This window comes from Alligator mississippiensis, chromosome 12, assembly GCF_030867095.1.
Source record: "Alligator mississippiensis isolate rAllMis1 chromosome 12, rAllMis1, whole genome shotgun sequence".
NCBI lineage: Eukaryota > Metazoa > Chordata > Crocodylia > Alligatoridae > Alligator > Alligator mississippiensis.
In genome coordinates, this window is record NC_081835.1 from 65,751,607 (window position 1) to 65,775,208 (window position 23,602).

General features: G+C 47.1%; 1 protein-coding gene across 5 annotated transcripts; it reads left to right on the forward strand.

Annotated features, from left to right (window-relative positions):
• Positions 1 to 42: 42 nt before the first annotated feature.
• LHX2 (LIM homeobox 2) lies at positions 43 to 22,712 on the forward strand. Of its 5 annotated transcripts, XM_059715742.1 has the most exons (6): positions 43 to 442; positions 865 to 1,048; positions 3,334 to 3,539; positions 4,167 to 4,549; positions 11,726 to 11,931; positions 19,723 to 22,712. In XM_059715742.1, the coding sequence occupies exons 2-6, from the start codon at positions 929 to 931 to the stop codon at positions 20,008 to 20,010; spliced, it is 1,203 nt and encodes a 400-aa protein (XP_059571725.1). In that variant the 5' UTR covers positions 43 to 442; positions 865 to 928; the 3' UTR covers positions 20,011 to 22,712. The 5 variants fall into 5 exon arrangements, with proteins under 5 accessions (XP_059571725.1, XP_006267319.2, XP_006267320.2 ...); XM_006267257.4 differs by having other exon boundaries at positions 43 to 1,048; XM_006267258.4 differs by having other exon boundaries at positions 43 to 1,048; positions 3,337 to 3,539.
• Positions 22,713 to 23,602: the final 890 nt, after the last annotated feature.

Consider the following 23,602-nt stretch of genomic DNA (forward strand, 5'->3'; position numbering starts at 1 on the left):
CCTCGCTCGCCGCGTGCGGGGTTGCGCCGAGCAGCAGCGGCTCCGGCTCCCGCTCCTGCTCCCGCTCCTCCTCCCCAGTCACTCCTGCGGCGCAGCCCCCAACTTATGTCCCTGGGAGCGGCGGGGCGCGGAGCAGCGCCCGCGGGGCGCCCGGGGGGGAGAGGGGCGCCGCAGCGCCCGTCCCATTTGGTGCCCGTCCAGCCCCTCTCCCTCCCCCCGGCGCCTTCCCCTTCCCCTTCCCCTTCCCCTTCCCAATGAGCTCCCGGGGCCTGGGGGAGGAGCGGGGGAAGGAGCAAACCTTGCCCCCGAGGAGCTGCTGCTGCCGCCGCCGCCGCCGCCGCTACTAGCCCCCCGGACTGTGCGCGCACAGCGCGGGCTCCGGCAGGCAGCCCTCCCCGTGCCCCTGCCCGCTGCCATGTAGGGGCCGCCTCGTTTTCTCTCGGTTTGTGCCGCGACGAAGATGGTTTAATTTTTTTTCCTTTTTTTTTTTTTTTTTTTTTGGTTGTTGTTGTTGCCTTGCCCCCGCCCCGCAGCCGCGCAGCCTTCCGCCCGCTGGGCCAGAGCCGGGCGCCGGGGCAATGAGCCCTGCCCCGAAGAAGCCTCCTAGAGGGATGCGCCGGGCCCACGCAACAGACTAGAGCCAAGCCCCGACGCCCCTGCCCCCGCGCCCTGCCCCGACAGCCGCGGCCGGTGCCCGCGCGGTGCGGTGCGGTGCGGTGCGGCGCGGCGCTGCCCTGCCCGGCCTTGCGCGGCGCTGCGCGGCTCGGCTCGGCTCGGCGCGGGGGGAGCCCGAGGACAGACGGGGCGGCCGTGCTCGATGCATGGGGGCGGGCTCCGGCTAACGCGAGTTCTGGGCTCCTGCAGGGACCCCGACCACTGTCCGCAGCAGCCGCCGCAGCTCGCGGCCTCCTCGTCCGCTTCCTCAGCGATGCTTTTCCACAGCCTGTCCGGCTCGGAGATGCACGGGGTCATCGACGAGATGGACCGCAGAGCCAAGAGCGAGGCGCCGGCCATCAGCTCGGCCATAGACAGGGGAGAGACCGAAACGGTAGGAGGAGAGAGAGAGTGCGAGACGCCAGCCCCGAAATAAGCCGCCCCGCCAGGACAGCGCTGCCTCGCCCGGGCGAGGGAGCCGGCCCCGGCCCGCCGGCCGGGCCGCCGCAGCCGGGAGCTGATCGCCGGTGGCGAGGCGAGGCGAGGCGAGGCGAGGCGAGGCGAGGCGCGCCCCGCCGCCGCCGCCGCCGGCCTTCCCCGAAGTTTGGGCAGGAGCGAGGAGGGGCCGGGATCGGCGCGGGGCCGCCAGGTCTGGGGAGAGGGGAGGAGAGCGCGCGGCTCGGGCCCTCGGCGCGGGGTCCGGCGGGGATGAACCCCGCGGCCGCTCGGCTCGAGAGGCTGTAGCTGTGGCCAGAAGCCCCGGCGCAGGGCTGGCGGGCAGGGGCCGAACGAGGACTTGGGGTCCCAAAAGATTTTTCAGGCTCGTTTCGTGCCTGGTGATTGGGAAGATGTGTGCGTTCACAGGCGTGCCCGGAGCACCCATGCCTTTCAATAAAATCAGGTCTTCCTTCCACGCGATTACGGCTAGCAACATGGAAGAGATTTTTCCAAGTGGATCTGATTGCTTCCACATTTCATGTCTCCCGACTTTTGTTTTTTGTTTTTTTCGTAAATAGAAAGGGCAGCCCTTGCTAGGTTAAAAAAAAAAAATCACGGATTTGGCTAAATTCTGCCTCTACCTACGCAGCTAATATGGCCACGTGCAGGGGGGAGAAAAAAGCCCCTCTCCTTCGATTTTAAGTTTCTCCTGGTGTATTTATTTTTGTCGCTACCATGTAGAAAAGAACTGCCAAGCAGTCAAGGCAAGTCCGTTTAATGGTGAAATAACGGCTGTCACGAGAGCTTGCTCCCTGGAAGGATATAACCTGGCTTCTTCTCTACACATGTATATATTTTTGAGAGGGGGGTTGAAAAGTTTGCTTTTGTTCCCCTCAGGTCAAAAAAATACTTGAATTAATCGACTCATCTGTCGCAGCGCAATTAGTCGGGTATTTTGTCTCAGTGCTAGGAGCTGGGGCTTAGAAGCACCTTTTTGGGAGTCTCCAAATATTCCCGTCCCTGGAAGGACAAAGCAGAGGAGTCGCGTTTTATTTCAAGTGGCTTTTCAGGAAGCGGTTTTTGCTTCTGAAACTATCCCTAATCGGGGTTCACTTGACTTTAAAGATATAACTAGCAGTGGAGCTGGGGGAGAGCAGGGGGGCCCATGGCTAGACTTGTGTTTTGCTTTGAATTGTGCCGGTCAAATCCAAGCCCCAGGACTGGAGCGGTGGATGGTGTGGAGTAAAGGTGCCCTGGACACCTTCCGTGTGCCTGAGGGGAGAACCCGGCTTTATTTTCCGTCTGTTTGCTGCTCCCCCTTTTAGCCGCCCTGTTTTGACCTGCGCACGGGGGCAAGAAGCTGGAGGGGCAAAAAATAAAACTAAAACGAAACCCAGAACCAGAACCGAGTGTCCGCCAGACCTAGGGGGGGAAAAACCTTTGTGTTGGTTTTGCATCAGAAGAAAATCTGTGGGCTTTCCGAGCTGCCATGTTAACAGCAGATTTAGAAGGAAATGAACAAAAGCGAATTGCAAAGCCTGCCATAAATACTGCTTCACGCCTGAACCTTTCCACTTCGATCTTGTTTTGTAGATCCCGAGTAAAAGAAAGAAGGGTGTTTTGCCGTTGGTTTTAAATGGCTTCCAGGGGGATTTTTCTCTCTCCTTCTCTTGCGTGGAAGTTGGCTATTTTTTCAGGGGTTCGCTTGGGTTGCGATTTGACACGAAACTATTAAATTATATAGGGGTTACGTTTAGTTTTATTGCTTCCAAGTTTGTCCCAGGCTACCCTGGCGTACCGCTGCCTTTCCTTCGTTCTCCCTCCTCTGCCCGGGCCAGGCTGCAGCAGCCTGCCTCCCCGAGCGGGCCCTGCTCCGTCCCATCTCGCCCGGGCCCCCGCTCGCGCTCCGCAGCTGCCGGGGTCGTCCCCGGCCTGCCCCAAGAGCCGCCGGGCACCCGCAGAGCCGGCCGTGCGGGTTCTCCCGGGGGCGCCGCGAGAGGCGCAGGCGGAGCCGGGCCAGGCCGCCGGGCCGGGGCCTGCTCCTCTGCTCCCCGGGTGGCTCGGGGACCGCAGGCCGAGGAGCTCCGGAGGGGAGCGGCGGCCGCGGCAGGGCCGGACCTGCGGGGCTCTGTTGCCTCCTGCCTCCAGCGCCAGGAGCGGGAAGGGGAGGCCGGGCGGCGGGGGCGGCCGCGGCGCGGGAAGGCTGCTCGGTCTGGCTCACGGCCCCTGTGCTCTCCCCAGCAGACCATGCCGTCCATCAGCAGTGACCGGGCCGCCCTGTGCGCCGGCTGCGGGGGCAAGATCTCGGACCGCTATTACCTGCTGGCCGTGGACAAGCAGTGGCACATGCGCTGCCTCAAGTGCTGCGAGTGCAAACTCAACCTGGAGTCCGAGCTCACCTGCTTCAGCAAGGACGGCAGCATCTACTGCAAGGAGGACTACTACAGGTACGGCCTCCCCGCGGCCGCGCAGCGCAGCCCAGGGCCCGTGTCGGCGGGCCGAGAGCCCCGCGCGCTTCCCCCGCACGCCTACGCACCCTTTGGAAATCTCGCGCAGTGTTGCGCCCAGGCTGGGGGGGGGGGGGCGCTGGCTGGCGTGAGTAGCGGGCCCGGGGACCCCCGGCTGCGTCAGCACAGAGCAAACGCGGGCCGAGCTGGCGCCCCGGCCCGCGCCTGCGGAGCTCCCGCGGGCGCTACACGCCGCGGACAGGCTGAGTTCAAAGCGGTTCCTGCCGTCGCCAGAGGGGAAGCGGCACAGGGCCCGAGGCTCTCGCCAGGGCTTGTCCGGCCGAGCCCACACTGGTCCCTGCACCCTCCACACCCTGCCAGCTCAGAGCCCCGGAGGCCAGCTCCACTCCGCAAACTTTCCTGCCTTGTTCAGCTCTCTCTTCCCATCCAGGGATCCCAGCCCGGAGCCCACCCTGCAGATCCTCTCCGGACAAAGCTCCCTGGCTGGAGAGGAGGACCACCTTTAAGCTTCCCCGGTGATGTCCAGCGAAAGGGCATGGTGAGGAGCTGTGAGCTGGCAGGGGGGGAACGCGGTGCTCATCTGTCTCTGGCCGTTCTGTGTTGCAGGAGGTTCTCAGTGCAGCGCTGTGCGAGGTGTCACCTGGGGATCTCCGCGTCTGAAATGGTCATGAGGGCCAGGGATTTGGTATATCACTTAAACTGCTTCACTTGCACCACTTGCAACAAGATGCTGACCACCGGCGACCACTTTGGCATGAAGGACAATCTGGTGTACTGCCGCCTCCACTTCGAGACGCTCATCCAGGGGGAGTACCAGGTGCATTTCAATCACTCGGATGTAGCCGCTGGGAAGGGCCCGGCACTGGGAGCGGGCTCTGCCAACACTTTGGGACTGCCTTATTACAACGGCGTGGGGACTGTCCAGAAGGGGAGACCCAGGAAAAGGAAGAGCCCAGGGCCTGGGGCGGACCTGGCAGCTTACAACGCAGGTAAGAGACCCCGTGCTCCCCCAGGAACAATGCAGATGGCTTGTTTCTCTTCCCCTCCGAAGGGGGATTTCAGTTTATTTTAGCTTAAACCGTTAATAATAGTTTAGCTGCAGCATAATTATTGAGATCAAGTGCTGTCAAACTGCAATTACAGAAGCTAATATGTTAGCATTTTTCACTTCAGCTGGAAATAAAATGTTTTGAAGCAAGGTCATCTGGTTAAGGAGGGGGGAGGGGGGAGAGCCTAGCTTGAAATAAAATCTGGAAACCAGAGATTGTAAGTTAGCACTTCAGAGAGCTGTGAATTTCCTTTAGTAGCTAAATTCTTAAGGGCTGCTGTTGGGGTGAATTATTCTGCCACTCTCCTGAGCTCTTGCACTGGAGACTTTTGCAAAAAGGAAGTGGGGAAAAACGTGGTGATTTCATTGGGACCTGAGCTGGAATGAGGGGAGCTCCGGTGTGCGCCGGGCTGTGCGAGGGGCAGGCTGGCGGGCTGAGCAATTGTCAGTCGGCTGCTGAAAGCAGGTGTTTTCCGGCAGGCCCTGGACTGTCTGCCCGATGACAAGTTTGGCTGGAGTTTAGTTAAGCGATGTGAATGATAGACGGCTCCGAATCGCCACTCCGCAGCCCTGAGTTACCTCGCCCCCGCTCAACTTTAGCTGAGATCAGCTGCAAGAGCCTGGAGTCCCAGGGACATGTCTGGGGCCAGGCAGGGCTAGAAAGCCTGGCCCTCCGGGTCTGGACATCGCAGTGGCCAGAGTCCTGGGCTGTTTCCCCGTCTAACCTCCCCACCGCAGTACTGTCACCCCGTAAGCTCGGGAAGGCCACCAGGCCTCCTGCCCTGCCCAAGATAATGCCCCTTCCCCTGCTCTTGTAGCCAGCTTCTCGGTGGGAGCCCGCTGCGAGAAGCCTTGGGATGGCTGCATCTGCGTGGTTGTGCCCAGGAAAACATTTTCATTTCTGTCCTAGTCTAAGCATTTCAAAGAGCTGCTGGGGGGGGGGGGAGGTGTTGCTCTAGATAAAAAAAAAACTCTCTGTAAAGTCTGAGCTCGGTTGCGCAGTAAAATGCCAGTCCAGGGCAGGGAGACCCCGAAGAGGGTCAGCACTTGCCTGCCTCCCTGCCTGGCTTTTGGCGTGAGGCTCGGCCGTGAGGAAGGGGCAGCTCTGCTTTGATTTTTGGGTGTCAGGCAGAGGCACGTTTGGGGCCCCCGCGCGCGCTCGCCGGGTGCCTGGGACCTGCGGCTCCGGGCGGCGCTTTGCTTTCTGCGGGTCCCTAGGAGAAAACCCGAGGATGAGCCCGGGGCCCCGCGCCGCCGTGCTGGGCGCGATGCGGGCGCAGACCCCGCTGGGGGGTGCGGCCGTGCCTAGTTTGCGCGCAAGGCGGGGATGGATGCGCGGAAATGCCTTGCGGTCACTGAAAACGAGGAGGAGGAAAAGCGCAGGGCGGGCGAGCTCCCTGGCGGTCCCGTTGCAGGGACCAGCGGGCACCTGGGAGTTGTTGAAGTGCCCGCCGTGCCACCCGGGCATTGCGCACAGCGCTGGCGCCCGCGTCCCCCAGACCCCTCTGCCTTTTGCAACCTGCGCGCGTTTCCCTTTGCAAACACTGGTTTTAGACAGGATTAGCCCGAAGCCCTCCTTCCTCCGCCTCCTTGTGCAGGACAGATGTGTAGACCCAGGCCCTGCACGGCAACGCGGCAGCGCCCGCTCGGGACGGGGGTGCAGGGCCTCCCCCCGGCCCCTCGGCGCGCCCCCCGGGCCGGTCCTGACCTCCCATTCGTTTGCAGCAGAATTGGCCCCGAGCTTTTTGCCTTGTTTTCCGCTCGGACGGGGCCACTGCAGCTCCCGCCGCCTTCCCTGGCTGTCTTTTCCCCACCGAAACCGCCACCTCTGAAGGGCAGGGGCCAGGCACGGAGCGGATCTTGGAGAGCCAAGCAGCCCGTCCACCGATGTAGACTATAACAAAAGAAAAACTGATCGCCAAGTGTCGGAGCCTGCGAGCCCGAAAGGGAAATGTGATCGGGTCAGGGTTGTTCCCCCTCCGAGAAACGCCCGGGTTGTGCCCGCTTTGTGTAACCCGCGTTGTCTCGAGGCACCGCATCCTCCCGAAATGCGCCCAGCCGGGAGCGGGGGGGGCAGAGCCTGCCAGGAGCGAGAACTACATTATTTAGGGAATTGCGGTGATTTCATCTGTCGCATAAATGGGCTTGACTCTCTTTTCCCCCACTCCGACAAGACCCAGTTTGCAGTGGGGTGGGATGGTGACGGGCTTCAGATGTGGATAGAGCTTGACAAGTGGAAAATAGCTTCGAAGGAAGCCGGAACTTCAAAAAGATCTCTTTTTCTTTCTTTCTTTTTCTTTTTTTTTTAAGCGTGCTCCTGTGATCATTATTTCTTCTCTCACTTGTTGGCATGGAGTTTGATGGGCTTTTTTAGGGCAGTCAATCACTGGCGGGAAGCCGGCTGCACACGCGAGCACCTGTGAGCGGGGTGCGGAATAAACGGGCCCTGGGGGAGCCTCGCCCTCCTTCGTGCCGAGTCGCCCTTAGCACGAAGGCGCTGGAAATGCCGCGCACTGCCGGGGGCGCCGGCGGTGCCAGCTCTGCAGCCCGGGCGCGGAGGCGGGTCCCCGGGAGAACCGGGCAGGCCGAGCCCTGCAGCGGGGCACGAGCCCACGGGCGCCGCCCTATGCAGCCCGGCAGCCTTTCCTGCCTCTCCTCCGCCGCAGGGTAGGCCTCTGCCCTTCGCACAGCCGTCTCTCCCTCCCCCGGGCTGGTCCGGGCCCCTGGTCGTCGCCCTGCCCCGCGGTATAGAGCCAGGCCCCGCTCCTGAGCCTCTTCCTCCCCCTAGAGGAATCCCACAGGTTGCAATGGGCTGGGGCTCTTCTGGCCCGGGCTGCAGGAGGAAGGAGAAGACCCCTGCCTCCCCTGTCCTTAGCTCCATATTGGCAGCTTTGCCTCTGAAGTCTGGGGAGGGCCCTGGGACTCCTCCCCTCGGCACCCAGTGACACCAGAAGAGCCCCAGTTTCTTGCGGCCCCCTTTGTGCACAAGCTGGGGTAGCTTCCCTGCATCTTAACACAGCCCTTCTTGCCAGGATTCCCAGCAGAAGGCCTTGAAATGTCAAGGCTGAAGAGGAGATTCCTGTGCCTTGTACTTTGAAACTACAGGGGTGGAGCAGTGAGTGTCCCCTGGAGCAGTGAGGGGAACGCTCCTGGCTCCAGATGCTAGGACTGCTTCATCCCCAGGGCAGCAGTGTCTGTTTCCAGAACGATGAGGAGCCAAATGCCCCCACGTCCCTTCCTTCTCTGGGGGAGAGAGACTCAGTCCTTGCACATGTGCCTGGTGCTGCACGGCAGCTGGGGATTCTCTTCTGGATTCTGTTCCCCATAGGACTGCAAAGACTTTCCATAGACCTCGCAGGGCAGCAGCGGGGTTCAAGGAGCTCATGTCACCCTGAATGCAGGTGGAAATGGGTGCAAATTTCGGAGCCATAGAGAGCAGAGCTGATGTCTCTGCTACATGCCTCTTTCCCTGTATCATCAGGACCTGATTTGCTTTCTTCTGTTGGCAGTTTTAACATGTCAAACAGGAGCTGCTAAAATCAAACAGTTAATTTCTCCATAGGAAATCATTACTTTCCCCACCCTGTACCATCTGCACCATGCTGATTATTTGTGCAAGATTTGAACCCCTACCTGGAGAGATCCGGGGAGCAGGAGAGCACAAGAAGGATCCATGAGTACTCATTCAGCCATGGTTTATTATAATCACAGTAATGTGCCTTTGCTTTGAGCCGCTGTCCCTTTCACCATGCAGTTTGGTACACTGTGTTCCTCAGCAGCAAATCCCAACGTTTTTGCTTTTGAATGCCAGGCCCAAATACATGGTAACGCCGCCCTTGACTTACAACATTTTCTGGGCAAATTGGTGTTTGCACAGTGTTGTTCATGGGGAGATTGTAAGGGGTGAGCCAGCGCTCAGTGTGGCCAGCCAGAGACTCGTGGAGGGGGGATTTGGTGGCCAGCATATGTGTGGTTCAGTGGCTGGTGGTCGCTTTTGCTGGGGGAGAGCAGAGTGGAAGTTTGTGTTCAGTGGACATGCTGGGAGTTGCAAAAGGGATTTCAGGGTCCAGCACCAGGGCAGTGGGTTCCCCCAAAGCAGGAACCAGGCATTAATCTTGCTCATTTAAGTCTTCCCCATTTGATTGGCATTTTACTGAATGCTGTTTTTGAACTAGTCTCACAGCAGGAATCCTACAGCCTGCAGCTGAGCAGGAACCTGGAATCCAGATAGTCCAGCAGATCCTTCATGAGATAGACAGGAATAGCACACAAGGAAGAGGAGGGGAAGTGCTTGACAAGTAGAGGGCTATATGGGCAGTGTTGGTGGGATTATCTCTTTGAACTGATTGCAGGAGACCCTCACCCTGCTTTCCCCGTCCCCATAAAAAATTTGCCTATACATGTGCCTGCAGCCCTTGGAGGGATTCCAGATTCTCATAAAGGTAGTCTTTGGGCTAATCCAACAGACTTTTTTAAAGATGGGATGCTACTTACCATAACCATGCTTGAATGCCTGTTCGCACTAAATAGGACTAGTTATGTCAGGCTAGGCATTGCCTGGGGTTATCCAGCCAGCTAGCACAACGTGAGGAAGCAGCAGACACCCCAACAGACTTTCAAATTCTATTTTGTCATTTCCTTTCTTAAAAAAGGGACAATAGTTCTACGAGTCCCAAATGGGATAGTGCTGATTTTCATTTTGTTTGGCAAATGGGGTAATAAAATGACAAGAAATAAGTCATAGATGGGATATTTTCAAAGAACAAGTGAGTCAATGTCTAATCAGGGCTTGACGGCAAGCTGGGATTTCATTTTGGGAGGATTTAGAGTCACTATTACTTTATTGGACTACAAACATACATAGCTCTTTACAGAACATATTCAGAACCAGGGTCCTCAGTCTCCCTGTTGTCTGCAGTCCTGGGGCTTGCTGTGTTGCAGGGCACAATGCCCGTATCAAGAAAATAGGTTTCCATTCTTCAGAGGAAGAATTTATGTGTTTCCTCATAAATAATTGACACATCGCCCCTGGGAGGGTTAGGAAGGATTTAGTATAAAGCTCACAGGTCTTGCCCATCCCTAATTTCTACAATTCTGTGAGTGAATCTCTTTAAACAACAATTATAATAAATAATGTATTATCTTACATTTCCATAGCCCCATTTGCCCTGAGCAATATAGTTTTAGTTAATCTTCTTCCCAGTTATCTGAGGAAGGAATGCAACTATGAGGGAGACTGAAGCACATGGGGTGGCTCCACGTTTGGCAACCAGACCTGGATTTCTAAGCCAGAGAAAGATTCCAGCTCATTCCATTCAGCTCAATAAATGCAGCATTCTGCTGCCCCCTTTTGTGTTCTCCCCCCTCAAATTCAGGTGCTGTCAGTGTTTCCATGAGAAAACCAAGTTTATAACGGAGCAGAAAAAAAAGCCCCTCATTGCTAAAACTTGGCACAAGGTTAGCCTGGGAAGAATTTTTAAATATATACGTGTGTGTGTATGTGTATATTTAACCACAGTTGCTTTAACTTTTTGGACTATTTCTTTTTTTAAATTACAGGGGTGCAAAAACAGAGAAGTTTTGAGGTTTCAGATATTTTTATATGTCTATGAGACAAACTTGCCTTTGTTTTCCAAACTGAAATTTTGCAGGCCATATTCCATAATGCGCTGTGGCTTTCAAAAAGTCTCTGAAATGCTGAAGTTTGCAGTGCAACCACTGTACATGCTGAGTAACTGTTTTCTATAAGGTCTGCATGCATTTATTATCATGGGCACAAAAGACACACACGCATATTGTGAACACTTTGTAAAATTGGTTTCAACACCTGACTTTTAAAATTCATATTTATTCCATAGAGCTGACAACTTCAATTGGATAAATAATCTGCATTTGAAATAACACCGTAAACATGTATGTACCTTCCAGATGCATTGCATTGTATTGAGTCAGTGATGATGGACAATTTAAAGAATCTATGTGTGTATGTTTGGACAGCTGGATCAATAATTCACAATTTAAATCTCCCAAGATAGGTATTTGTTCCAGTTTTTTTAGCCATTTTAGTGGAATGAATAAATAATTATCAAGGGAGAGAATAAAATGAAGATTATGGGGATATTCCCCATTTTTGACATAAAACTTTTTTAATTATAGAAGGAGATTGTAGATACCTGAACACAGTAGGATAAATTAATGACAAAATGTCAGAACTGATTTCCTGACATATCACTGAATTTTCTTGCGGGTTTAAGTTTGATCCTTAATGTTATATTAAGAGGATCTTTTGTGGTTTACTGTATGCATATATAAAATAAAAAATACCTGTGGTTTATAAGAATATTTTGCTTGGCTATTTGATAATACTTGCTATGTTCTTTTGCTCTGAGATATCATATGTCATATTTGTCACTGATTTTTGCAAATATGTCAGGCAGACTTGTTAAATTATCTGAAAGGGATATGATGACAGTTGATCTTTTAAACTATTTTTAAAATAAATTTTGTCTTTATTGAGATATAAATAATGGAGAAAAAATGTAAATTTTGGCTTGGCACATGTTCAACATTATTTTAACAGGTTAATGTCATTAAATAGTCAAATTATAGTTGTAATTTTCTCAGGGGTACACACAAACATTATTCCTCTAATAGTGTTTTGTTTAATGGCCGGTCTTATATTCTACAGGGTTTAGTTTGATGGAGGAATTGGTCTGTTTCATTTGAGATTTAAGTGGACTCTTTTGTAACAGCTTCTTTTTGTACCATACAATGCAATTTATGGTGATAAAAGTATATTAAAACACTTACAAAGTTGAGGACAGCTACTGTCCCGCAAGTAGAAAGTGGGGAACAATGTGTGGAAAAGGAGAAAAGCAAAAAGGAAGCAGACCTGACATTTTTGAAGTGGTAAAGAGGCAGGTGAGGGATCTTGCAGACTGGTTATTGTAAAGGAAGAATAGCAGGATGCAAGAACAGAGGGGAAGGCAAGTAGAACTTGTACCAGTACAATACATGCCATGGTGTGTTATTTTAATTGCTGCACTCAGATGAACTGCAAACAATGTTGGTCACTGAGCAATGGATTTACACGCCCTTTCCCTCTTGTTGCGTTTAGCTTTAAGTTGCAATGAAAATGATGGTGACCACCTGGATAGAGACCAGCAATACCCCAGCAATCAAAAAACAAAGCGCATGAGGACATCATTCAAACACCACCAGTTGCGGACAATGAAGTCTTACTTTGCCATTAATCATAACCCTGATGCCAAGGACTTGAAACAGCTAGCTCAGAAAACTGGCCTGACCAAAAGAGTTCTTCAGGTAAGAAGGGCAAAAACTTCTCTCTCTACCACTGAATAAAATATCAGCCCCAGGTTTGAGAATCCATGGCTGAAGCACTGTGGATATTGCTAATGCCCACTTTTTTTCTCATTTGTTGGTAACTTCTTCGAAGTTTAAGTTAAATAGAGCTTTGGAACTTAAATAGCACATATGAATAAAGCTATTTATTTTTGACCTACCAGAGTGAAAGACCTTGGGTTCTAATATTTAGGAGACAGTTGTGTAAGTTAGGTGTCTTGCTTATTTTATTGAACAGTTAGTTAAACTTAGCATGCATTTTTCTTAAACTATTATTTTAGGGAGAAGTGAATGATTTCAGCTGCTACATTCTCTTTGTAAGTAGAGAACATAGTAGAAGCTTAGAAGTTAGGGGTGCTGGATGCTTCAGCTCCATCTAAATCTCTACTCTGTTCTTCAGTGAGTTGGATTTAATGGGCTCTTATCCAAAAGACTATTTAGCTACAATGCAAGTTTGGAAACCAGTTAGCTCTACCGTCTTGCTACAACACTGGCCACAGGATTCTGTTCTCAGGGAAAGTGGGTTGGAAACCTTGTAGGAAAAGAACCCGGTGAGGGGTTAGTGACAAAAATCCTGGCAGGGAACTGTGAGTAATGCTAGGACATCGGCGAGTTCACAGTGAAATGAATGGTAGTAGAAGGGAAATGCTGAGAGGGAAGCTGAGTTCACCAGAGAGAGACCAAGTCCTGTGGTGAGAGATGAACGGCAAGAGGTAGGTTGGAGGTGGTTCGGAGTTTCCCTGAGAAAGCTTGTCATGATAAAAATAATGTAACACCTCCTCTATAGCGCCGCCTCCCCTATTTGACATTCAATTTGTTTTTATCATCAGACTTCAGGTGCTGGGACAGATCCCCCACTTTGTATTCACTACACATCCTAACTCCTGGATCAAGGCCTCTTATAGGTACTCCTCCCATCTGTACCTGACAAAAGCTGGTATTTGTGGAAGAAAGGATTTTCTGCACTTTTCCATCTGCCTTCCATCACTTTCTCTCCTTCTGTTTCCTTCCTGTTTCCCAGCGTCCTCTTTTCCTTGTTCTTCCTGTTATTTTCCCCCACACTTGAAGCGCTTTTGTCATCTGCCCTATACAATACACCCATCACTGTCTTTCACGAATGCGGTAAGCAACATGACTAGCATCCATCATGTGTCGCTCCTGCCTTAACTTCTTTAGGTTCTGTCTTTTCTTTCCCATTGCATCAGTTTGGACTTTCATCCATTCCTTCGCTTCCCGGTTCATGTTCTGCGCTGCCATCTTTTTTCCATTCTGTTCTGCACATTCTTTTCCCAACCTGTTATCTTATATCCAGCACCACTTTACCCACCCCCTAGCCACTGATTCACCACCCTTGCTTGTTCTATCACCATCTTAAACGCATAGTCTCTCACATTTTTGGTTGCTCAGTGCTTCCTCCTCTCTTAATTTTGGCCAGCCTTCTGCAGTTTCATGCAGCTTCTGCAAGACCGTGTTAATGGTATTGAAACACCACTCTTTTTACTCCAGCAACAGCATATCTGAGCTGCTGTGCCTGAAGTGTTGGTGGGAGGTAGACAGTAAATGGGAGAGGACTAGATCAAGAGCGTCCCTGGAGGTGATAGAGGAGTGCCCCAGAACATGTTTCATGGCAGGATTTTCCTTGTGCAGTCACTCTGATGGGCTCTTCTGTCTGTGGTAGAAGTTCACTAATCCACATTCTGCCAATCTCTTTGTTGGAAATTAGTTTGGGCCATGAAAAATTGTTTTAGAGTTTGTGCCCAACTGGCTCTGTGCCTGACTTGTGAGAGGAAGTGAGCTGGACATTTGGCAATTTTCAGACTTGAAAGTTCACCCACAGTAGTTTCAACAAGGCTCCTTGCTGGAGAGGTCTATCAACGTTGTTGGTTGCTGACAGTGTCACTCATTAATGCCATTAACGCCTTTTCACCAAAAATATTTGATATTCAATTTGTGCCAGTTATTGAACACAAAGCCACTCACTAGCACTACTGAGCTAGGGCAAGTAATATTAGAATTTATTTGCCTACCATATTGAAGATGCATAGATTCCTGGATCCCTGGACATCCCAGTAGAATTAAATTATGAGCATGTCCTACATTATACTAGGTATGTGTGTGAGCTTACCTTTTCTTCTGTGAGAACAGGTTTTATTAGGTTTGACCACAGACAATGTTTTTCTTTCTTTTTATATTATTTCTAATAGAAAGTCTGCGTACATCTTCCTGCAGCTGATGAACAGAGAAGCAGCTGTCTCCAAGTCTTGCAGCACTTGTAATGAACCAATGAGCTTCCTAAGCATTTGTAGTGTAGTCTCCAGTGTTACAGGAATTGGCTGTAGTCCACCTCCTATATGGACATTCCTTTCATGTAGTACACATTATTTTTGGTGGGGCGATGGGGGGAGGGGGGGGGGTTGCTGATGGATAAGTGGAGCGTTCGGTCAGATTTTTCATCCTCTTTATGTCGGAATGGGAAGACTTGGCTTTTAGCATGGCTCTGTAGGTACTGAATCATCATGCACCCTTGTCCATCAGTAGCAAGGCAGAAAAACATGGGTATAATGCTTCCTCAATTATTGTTCCTGATGTGGCTTGGGAAAGTACAGACTGTATCCCATAAGTACCTAGATTAGAAATCAATACATTCTTGCTATGTACACACACACACACACACACACACACATTTTTAACCTTTTTATGTACAGATTCATGCACATATTTGATGCGCTGCGGCTAGTGAGCACAGGCACAACAGCTAAAGTTCTAGGGGAAATTAAAATGCCCAATTCATTGTGACCTGTTTGGTTGGAGTTTGATAAGTTACCTTTAAGTTTCTCCTACAAAAAATAACCCAGCTCCCGGCATGTAACACTCTCTGCAAATAAAACCCCAAGAAAGGGCTTCTTGGGAAGAAATAGTGATAAATGGCATAAAGAGTTCTTTTTTAGGGGCTGGGTCTTGCCTCTTGTTGCATTAGTATGGAAAGGGAAAGGGAGAAAGCAAAGGGGCAGAGAGCAGAATTTTCCCCTTAACATTTTGCAGAAGGATCCCTGTAACACCCTATCGAGATTACATTTCAAAGAACGTGGGACAGGATTCTTTCTGTATTTTGACTTTGCTGATCCCGCTGCAGCAATCTAACACAATCATTTTCATAAACAAACCTGGATAGTCTCAACTTAGTTCTCAGCAAAGGTTTCCCTTCAAGATGCTGTGCTCCAGTCTGTTACTGAGACTTTGTGATGTTTTCAAAATATATTGTGATCTATTTTGTACTGTAGTGTAAGATAAATAATCAAAACAGAATTTGTGCAATGAGTGAACATGGTTCATTTGGTGATGCAGCGTCCTTCATATTTTTAATTGTGTTTACCCCCTTACTCACTAGTTATTAAAATACAGTAAATCTTAATGTGTCACAGGTAATAGAGTGAGCTAGTGAGATTGTGCTGAGAAATTAATTTTAAAACGAGCTATTCATATTACTAACATACAGTTATCACAATAATGGAGCTGTTGTAGGCAGACAGTAACTCTATCTGATGTAATTATCTGGCATCTATCACTATAACATCCAGGCACTTTATAGCCTTAGCATCTTTGTCTTAACGTCACCCCGAACAGATTTTTACAGATTGGCACAACAAGGCTGAGTCATGTTTCCAGGGTCTGCCAGGAAAGTGGCAATTCAAAGACCTGAGTTGAGGTCTCCCAGTTCATAATCTAATAATTTATCTGTGGAACCATCCCACCTAGTTCAGATGTCTAGCCACAGACATTCAGCTCCACTAATTAGAGAGGTTGATCAACCAAGGGTTGATCTTGTAGCTGCTTCTATTTTTCAGTAATGGATATAGTTCATGTTCTTCACTTTTGGTTTCCTATAATCTAGCCCCATTATGATGCAGTTGAATAGAACAGTATTAAATGTATGCCATACCGCTCTGATTGTGTTTATTCTTAAATGCTGAAGACCAGGTTCTAAGTTATCTAGCTGATGGGAGCAAACAGTTCTGACAGTTAAATACAGTTGGGGTGCTCTTTCCTTTCTTTAAGGTAGGCATATTTCAGGTATAGCACCCTGTTCCCGAAATGGGCATAGAACACCACCGCTGTGATGAATGAGTAGAGAATTCTTTCTTAAAAGAAAACCCTATTTAAACCCTATTTAAACCCTATGAGTAGAGAATTCTTTCTTAAAAGAAAACCCTATTTAAACCCTATTTAAACCCTATTTTCACAGGTAAAAATGATGATTCTAGTTGCATAGCGGTGGAGAATTAGATCTATGTTATCTACTGCTCAGAAAAGCAATGGTTTTGATTCAGTACCCTTAAATATAAATGTTGGCTGAAAGGGTTTCACATACACCACAATATTATGTACGATATAGTGGTGATAGGCATTTTATCCTGTTCTTTTCATACACAAGGCAAAGACTTTTCAGACTCTAAATTTAGTCGATATCTGGAGTCTTTTCAGTAATAATATTAACACTCATTCATCATTGAACATCTCTAAAGCTCTTTACATAAATTAACCAATTACCCCTGACAACACTGCAGTGAAGGAGAGAATAAAGTAAGTATTATTATCCCTAGTTTTGGACAGTACTTGTAAGTTTTGGGGTTGTTTCCTGCAGCTAATGCTTAGACTCATTAAGAGGAGGATGCACATGTAAGTCCTGTATCTTCCCATATTTGCATGGGATCTATTGATAGCATTGAGGAATAGCTGTTCAGGTACCTAAAGATAGGATTTGACTCCTATCATTTAATGGAAGACATAGGGGAACATATACAAACTTAGAAGCTTGTCCTCCTCTCTCTCTTCCAAATCACTAACGTGTACAGAGAGAGGCATTTAGAGATCTCATAGTGGGGCCTATTGCACCATTTTGGTTAAGGATCTCCTGAACTTTTAGGTGCAGGGTGAGTTCTGCTGTCTTGGGCAGTTTTTATAAATGTATCTTATCAGGAGACTGCATCATGTTTAGCAACTGCAGTTGTGGTAGCATATGGGGCTTTTCCCTATGAAGTTATATATTACTCATGAATGTCACTTTCCATGAAGTGAGGAGGTGACACATGCATATAGATTGGGACTGCTGACTTTGTGGCTCCTTTATTTTAATTTAATTATAAAATGACTGAATTACTCAGCTTTGTTTACAATGGACGAGTTTCAAAACTTACATAAATTATTATCTGTATTATCTTTTTTTACCTGTTGGTAAAGGGACCCTGTCAGGTTACATATATTAAAAAACCCCCAAACAACCAAAATCCCATGCTTTTGATAGGGCTATAACTTGTATTATTTAATACCAAATAAGTCCTTAATTTTTATTCTTGATGCCAGCTGCTTTTTATATACACTCCTGGCTTGAATAATCAAAGCAGACTAATCTGCTTCCCTTTTGTTCTTTGCACACACGGTTCCCAGTCTTCAGGTGGAACCACGCAGACAAACCCGTGCAACACTTTGCAGAATCCTGTAGCTCTGCCTGCGTGTTTGACTGCTCAGTCAATGCCCAGAAAGGGCAGATATGGCACTGGAAAACTTAAGCCAAAATTACTTTTGTTCATTACAGCATTGGTACTTAATACCTAATAACAATGTGTCAGACATTTTTTTAAGCATCCTGAAGATACTTCCCTAATATTCATTTTTGGAAAGATTTTTGTTTGTAATGTATTAAACCTACACATGGAGTCTAAACTACTTGGCAGTTGTTTTAAATAAAGGGAAAAGCAACATTAACTGTGTACAAACTGTAAGCTTCCTCAAACAAGCGTGCAGCGTATGCAAAGTATACTATCCATGGCACAAATATGGAACTCCTGTGGTCAGTAGTGACAATTACACATGAAGATCGAGTTCAAACTGACAGCCTTGCCTTGACTCCACTCCTTGGTCCCAGCTTTGCCTGCTCTTTCACACGGATCTCCCCTCTACTTCAGAAAAGAAGGGTGAGCAGCCTTTGTACCATTATCCCCTCCTCTCTTCAGGCCCAAAAGAGGGTGTTTGGTCTGGAGATCTTGAATGGAAAGCAAGGAGGCCAGGAGAGGAGTAAGGGGGCTGGGGCACATGCATTATCACCTGCGGAGTCTGTGAAGCTGAGGATGTAAAGATAAAATCCCTTGAGGTTGCATTTCCATGTCCCTTTCCTACCTGTGGTGGGGAGTCCACTTAAAAGGGGTGGGGAGAGGTGTTCTCAGGGCTCCTCTGAGCTATGGCAGGGGCCATACTGCCAGAGAGTTGGGTGAACATGACTTCTTTGGGGGTGGCTCTGGCTTCCCACTGGCCCACCAGCCTCCACAGGATCGGCAGCTAGCTGTACACACCCTCTCTCCCACCATAGAGCACCTGAGAAATCTGCAGGAGGACAGCTTTGTGGATATTTTCTTTCCCTGCAGAGAAGATGATAAGGTCCATTGCACTTGGAATGACAGAGCTTGATCCTGCTCTTACTGAAGTAAGTCAGGGTGAGGTGCAGTGGGAGCAGGACTGGTTCATTTTTAGGTAATATAGCACAGTAACTTGAGACCTTGTGATAAATCAGCACAGAGAGCTTCAGTTGATAAAATCTGACCCAGGAGGTAAATTGTCTCTATAGTGTCTGAATAACTAGCATTACAAGCTTGTCTGTATCTATATACACTAGGATGAGCATAGGATCTTTAATGCCATTTGGAAATACAGTAGAGACATGCCTCTACATCTGGTTTGACACATGCTTTTTGGGTTTATTGTATATATTTTTATTGATACTTAATCTGATATAACCTAGCAGTGTATTTTATCTGAAAAGTAATCTAGAGGCACGAGATGGTCACCATTACCTTGGGAACCAAGCTTTGCCAGTTGTACTGCTGGACATGAAGAAGCAGTCCTTCATCTTTTTGATTCCTTTGTCTTCATCTTTTGTTTCAGTCCTAGTTAGAGAGACCATACCTAGTCAATACAGGAGACTGACAGAGACCTAGTTGCACACAGATAATTATACTTGTTGCACATTGATATTGTTGATTCTAAAATTATGTTGAACACATTTTACATGACTGTTATAACTTCATAGAAAGTTTCACAGAACATCTTAAAAGGGAGACTTGGACAGGGAGTGGGAGCTAAGACATTTTAGAGAGAAGAGAGTCAAGAAGAGTTCATGGGGAAACGAACAAATCTTTTAGTGAGAAGAAAATTGCACTACCTCTTTGACTCCAGTGGGTTCCTGACCACAGCTGTCAGGGACAGGGCCAAATACCATGCAGAGGAGCTGTGGCCTCTGTGGCACATGGTGAGAAAAACAGCTTGGACTAGTGGACCTGAGCTTATGCATGTCAACTGGTTGGTTTATGCCCCATCCTGACAAATGCTTCCTGAAAGGGGGAAGCCAGGTACAGGAGTCACACGAAGCTAGTGACCTTCTAAGACTTTCCTGAGGGTCGGTAGGGGAAGATTCCTCGCCGCCTTCCCCAGTCCGCTCCTGTCGCAGTACATAGTCTGTTTACTTAGAAAAGCAGGGGACAAAGAAAAAGAAATGCCTTACATGCCAGACAGAGAATACTCCTTGCGATTGGGTACAGCCTGTGGAGTTATGCTAGCAAAGATGACTGCTCTTCCAGCACGCAGAGTCAGTCCAAACATCTCATCCAATTGAGGCTTTGATGAATTTGTGAATTTGCTTTTGCTTTTTTTTCCAACAATGCAGATTTTTAAATGCTACCCTATTATATTAAATTATTTCAGGTTTGGTTCCAAAATGCCCGAGCCAAATTCAGACGGAACCTCTTACGTCAAGAAAACACAGGGGTGGATAAGACTTCAGATTCAACACTCCAAGCAGGGACCCCATCAGGCCCTGCCTCAGAAATATCCAATGCCTCCATGAGTCCATCCAGCACTCCCACTACCTTAACGGACTTGACTAACCCTACTATGCCTACTGTGACATCTGTCTTGACGTCAGTGCCCGGAAGTCTTGAGGTTCATGAATCTCGAAGTCCTTCACAGACAACTCTCACAAATCTTTTCTGATGACTCTTTCTCAATAATTTCTTTAAAAAAGAAATTACTCTTAGTTGAATTCCAAGTGTATTTTAATAGAGGCTTTGAGCAACTGACTAACCACAATTAGGATTTCTCCTGAAAACAAAAGGAAATGTATTGTTCTGGTATTACAGAGTATGGACTAAAGAATAACTTGGAAGATCTATCTGCAACACAACATTTGTGTAATTGTACAGTTTTGTGGACTGAGCCAGGGAAACAGCAATTAATTTAAGTTGGCTGAAGCTTCTGTAATTTCAAAGACTGCCATGTGCCTTATATACTGTTTTATCTACACACTTTGGATTACATGTCCATTTTTCTCTTTTTCTCTCTGTATATTTATGACCAGGGCAAAAATGTTAAGAGTTTGTTACTTTGAATAGTCCTAAGCCCTTCATTGGTTGCTTTGTTGTTTTAGAATTTCAAGGTGGAAGTCTGTTCGAATATCAGAATTTGTAAAATCTAACCAGTAATAAAACCACTTATGGAAACTACTTGGTAATGGCTGCAGTTACATTTAGCATTAATTGCACAATCCTGATAGGCTGTCTGTATTGAAATGGATTAGAAAATTGAACTGCAGACACAGTATCTGCTTAGGGTAAATTCTAAATATGATACAAATGTGCCTCCTTTCCCCTAAAAATATATGGGTGAAAAGTCCGGTTTGTATAACTGGTCTAGAGAAATAAGTAATTGCTAGCTGCAGCTAGAAATTGTCACTGAACATGGCAATTCAGAAAAAAAACCTGTTTAATTTAGTTGCTGAATCTCAGTTTCATTTCAGCTGCCATTTGAAAGGAAACGGATCTTGCGTTTGTGCTGCAGAAGGTGTCTGTCCCATTTCACAGAAAGTAGTGTGGCCAGGATCATACTGTTTCTGAGACAGACATTATTAGGTCAGGATCCCCAGAAACAAGAAAAGTATTTCTTACATTACTTTACAACATTGGTGGATAAACTTGAGACAAAACTGATTCATAAACATATGGTCTTTTTTTGTGATGCTTTGAAGGAATAAAGAGCAGGTAAGACTATTGTTACCAGTACTAATAAACATGGCTAGTCCTTCAATCATGATGTACCTTTTGAATTGAATTGAATTCCTTCTCCAGTTTTGAGATCTTTGTTCTCCGGAATATCATTTGTGCTTTGAATGTTTGACTTTTTAAATATATTCTTCCAGACGTTAAAGAAATAAGTAAACCTCAGCAAGGTTTACATTCAAGTTAGGATGAATATAGGCTATGTGATTTGACTAGTGGCTTATTTAATACAGATTTTGAGTTGTACTTACCATACTTAGGGTTATTTGTACTCTATCTGGTTGCAAGGTTTCTCAGTCAGGATGTGCTAGGTCTGGCCTGCTATAATCTTCTCTGTTGTTCCCACTGGACAAAAATTGGTAGAAGATTATTCCAAGCAAGCAGTAACATAGGTGCCAAGATTCATGTTCTTTGCTGCTCTCAGTGTACTGAGGATGATTCATTAGGCCGGGCTCTGTGGAAACAATGTTTTGGTTTTTAAAATGCTATTTTTATTCAGCTTTCTCATCTGAAAATTTGTAGTCCTTGTGTTTGCCAAATTCCCTCTGAGGCCAGTGAGAGACTGCAATGCACAAATGTTGTGGGGCTGGGACCCTGACGTAATTAGGAGTCTTACTAACCTTTTTCACACTTCAGCTCTAAAAAATAAAGGTGAATAATTTGAGAGGCAAGGAAGTCCCCATAAGAAATCCTGACTAGGTAAGCTTTGTGTGAGAGGTTTTATTCTCATCCCCAAAACAAACTGTTTAACATAGTCCATTACGTTTCTCTACAATGACAAAGACACGCTTTAAATATATTTTGGGTTGAGTTAGCAAACTTTCCCAGGCACCCCGAAATGCTCTTTTTCATGGCAAAATAGCTAATGAAGAAATAATACTGGTTAGTGGATTATTAAAAGAGGATGTATCTACCTTGTAAAAGGTGTTCAGAAACAGATGTTCTGCTGTATGTAATGTTTTGTTTATTGTCACTGACCTTGGGCATTTTATTTTTGTTAAATGCTTAGCTGGATCGTTTATTGGTTTAAAAGGCAATGTTGGTCCAATATGAAATGGATACAGTCTGTAATTAAAAGTCTGCATATTCACATGTAATCAAGACAGTTTTAAACAATTTCCTCCTAAATTCAAAAGTATTGTGGCAAAATGTAGTTGGTAAAATTTTGAATAGTCCTCTAAAATGCAGTACTACTTTTGATATCGTGTGTTTTAACTACCTGGGACTGAGTACACATGGAAATATCTTTGAAATCACCTTTCAATATTGCCTTTTCAAATACTTGAGATTTGTGGAGGGGAAAACTCTAGTGTTATTATTATCTAAAACCTAAAAAGGACAATTAAATCAATTGTCTGGTTTAATCAAATCAGGGATTTTGCATATAAATAAGATACCATATTCTATGTAGGGCCTTTATGTAGGGACATTAGGATTCAGTCACTGGCTCCAATGACCTATGTTGTCCCCATGATTGTTTCAATCCTGTGGTATTGTTCAGTTGTTTAGAGCTTGTTGGTTTTGAATGCTGTACATTTTTTTACTACTGCAATCCTAATGTTTCCTCACATACTTGTACAGTTCCACATTTGATGTACTAGTCTGAAATTCTGTTAAAAACATGAACAAAAATGGAAATGATATTTCTTTGGAAGTGTATTTTTACTGTATATCTAATTTGAACTAGCTGAACATACTTATTTACATCTTGCATGATAGGTGTGTAGTACGTTTTTTAAATATAAAAGAGACTTGAGAGTAACTTAGATCAAGAATATAATGAAACCTATACAAATATGGAAATACATACATTGATTCATTTGCTACCCTTTGACTCAAGATACTTTCTGAAATACATTTTCTCTAGATTATTTCAGATAATGCAGATATTTTTCTTGGAATTCATGCATAATAGAGAACATTGAAAGGGATTTCACATTGGAAAGTGTCTCAAATCAGCCTGCAATTCAACAAAATGTGATTTCCTTCTTAGTCAAATAAAGGGAAAGTAGATTTGATTATACGAATGCTGAACAAATCTATTTGTATTTAGGGTAGAGTTGTTTAGCTGTACAATTTTTTAAAATGAAATATAATTTAAGATGCACTGAGACAGTTCACTATTCACAGCTCTGAAGATACTTCTTCAGGGTAGAGTTGCAACTTGTAGACTGAATCAGAGATGCATAAGCTTTCATAAGCAACAGCTCACTTTTTCAGGTGCATCTTTTGGAAGCTCTACTTGCTGCATGTTTGTGTTACACCTGACAAAATGAGCTCTTAATTATGACAGACACTTGGCTAAGATGTTTAAGTCAAGGATGTTTCTGCCTGAGCTGGTGGCTAGACTAGATGACCTTGGGAAGTCCCTTCCAGCCCTCCTTTCCTATCATCCTACAATCTCTGATTCAGTTATCCTATAAGGAGCAACTCTACCCTGTCTTCTGTGTGACTTCAGACTAACACAGTTAACTACCTCTTTCTGCACATTTTGTACTTGGAGTAAATAGTATACATTTTTGGAGGGTACG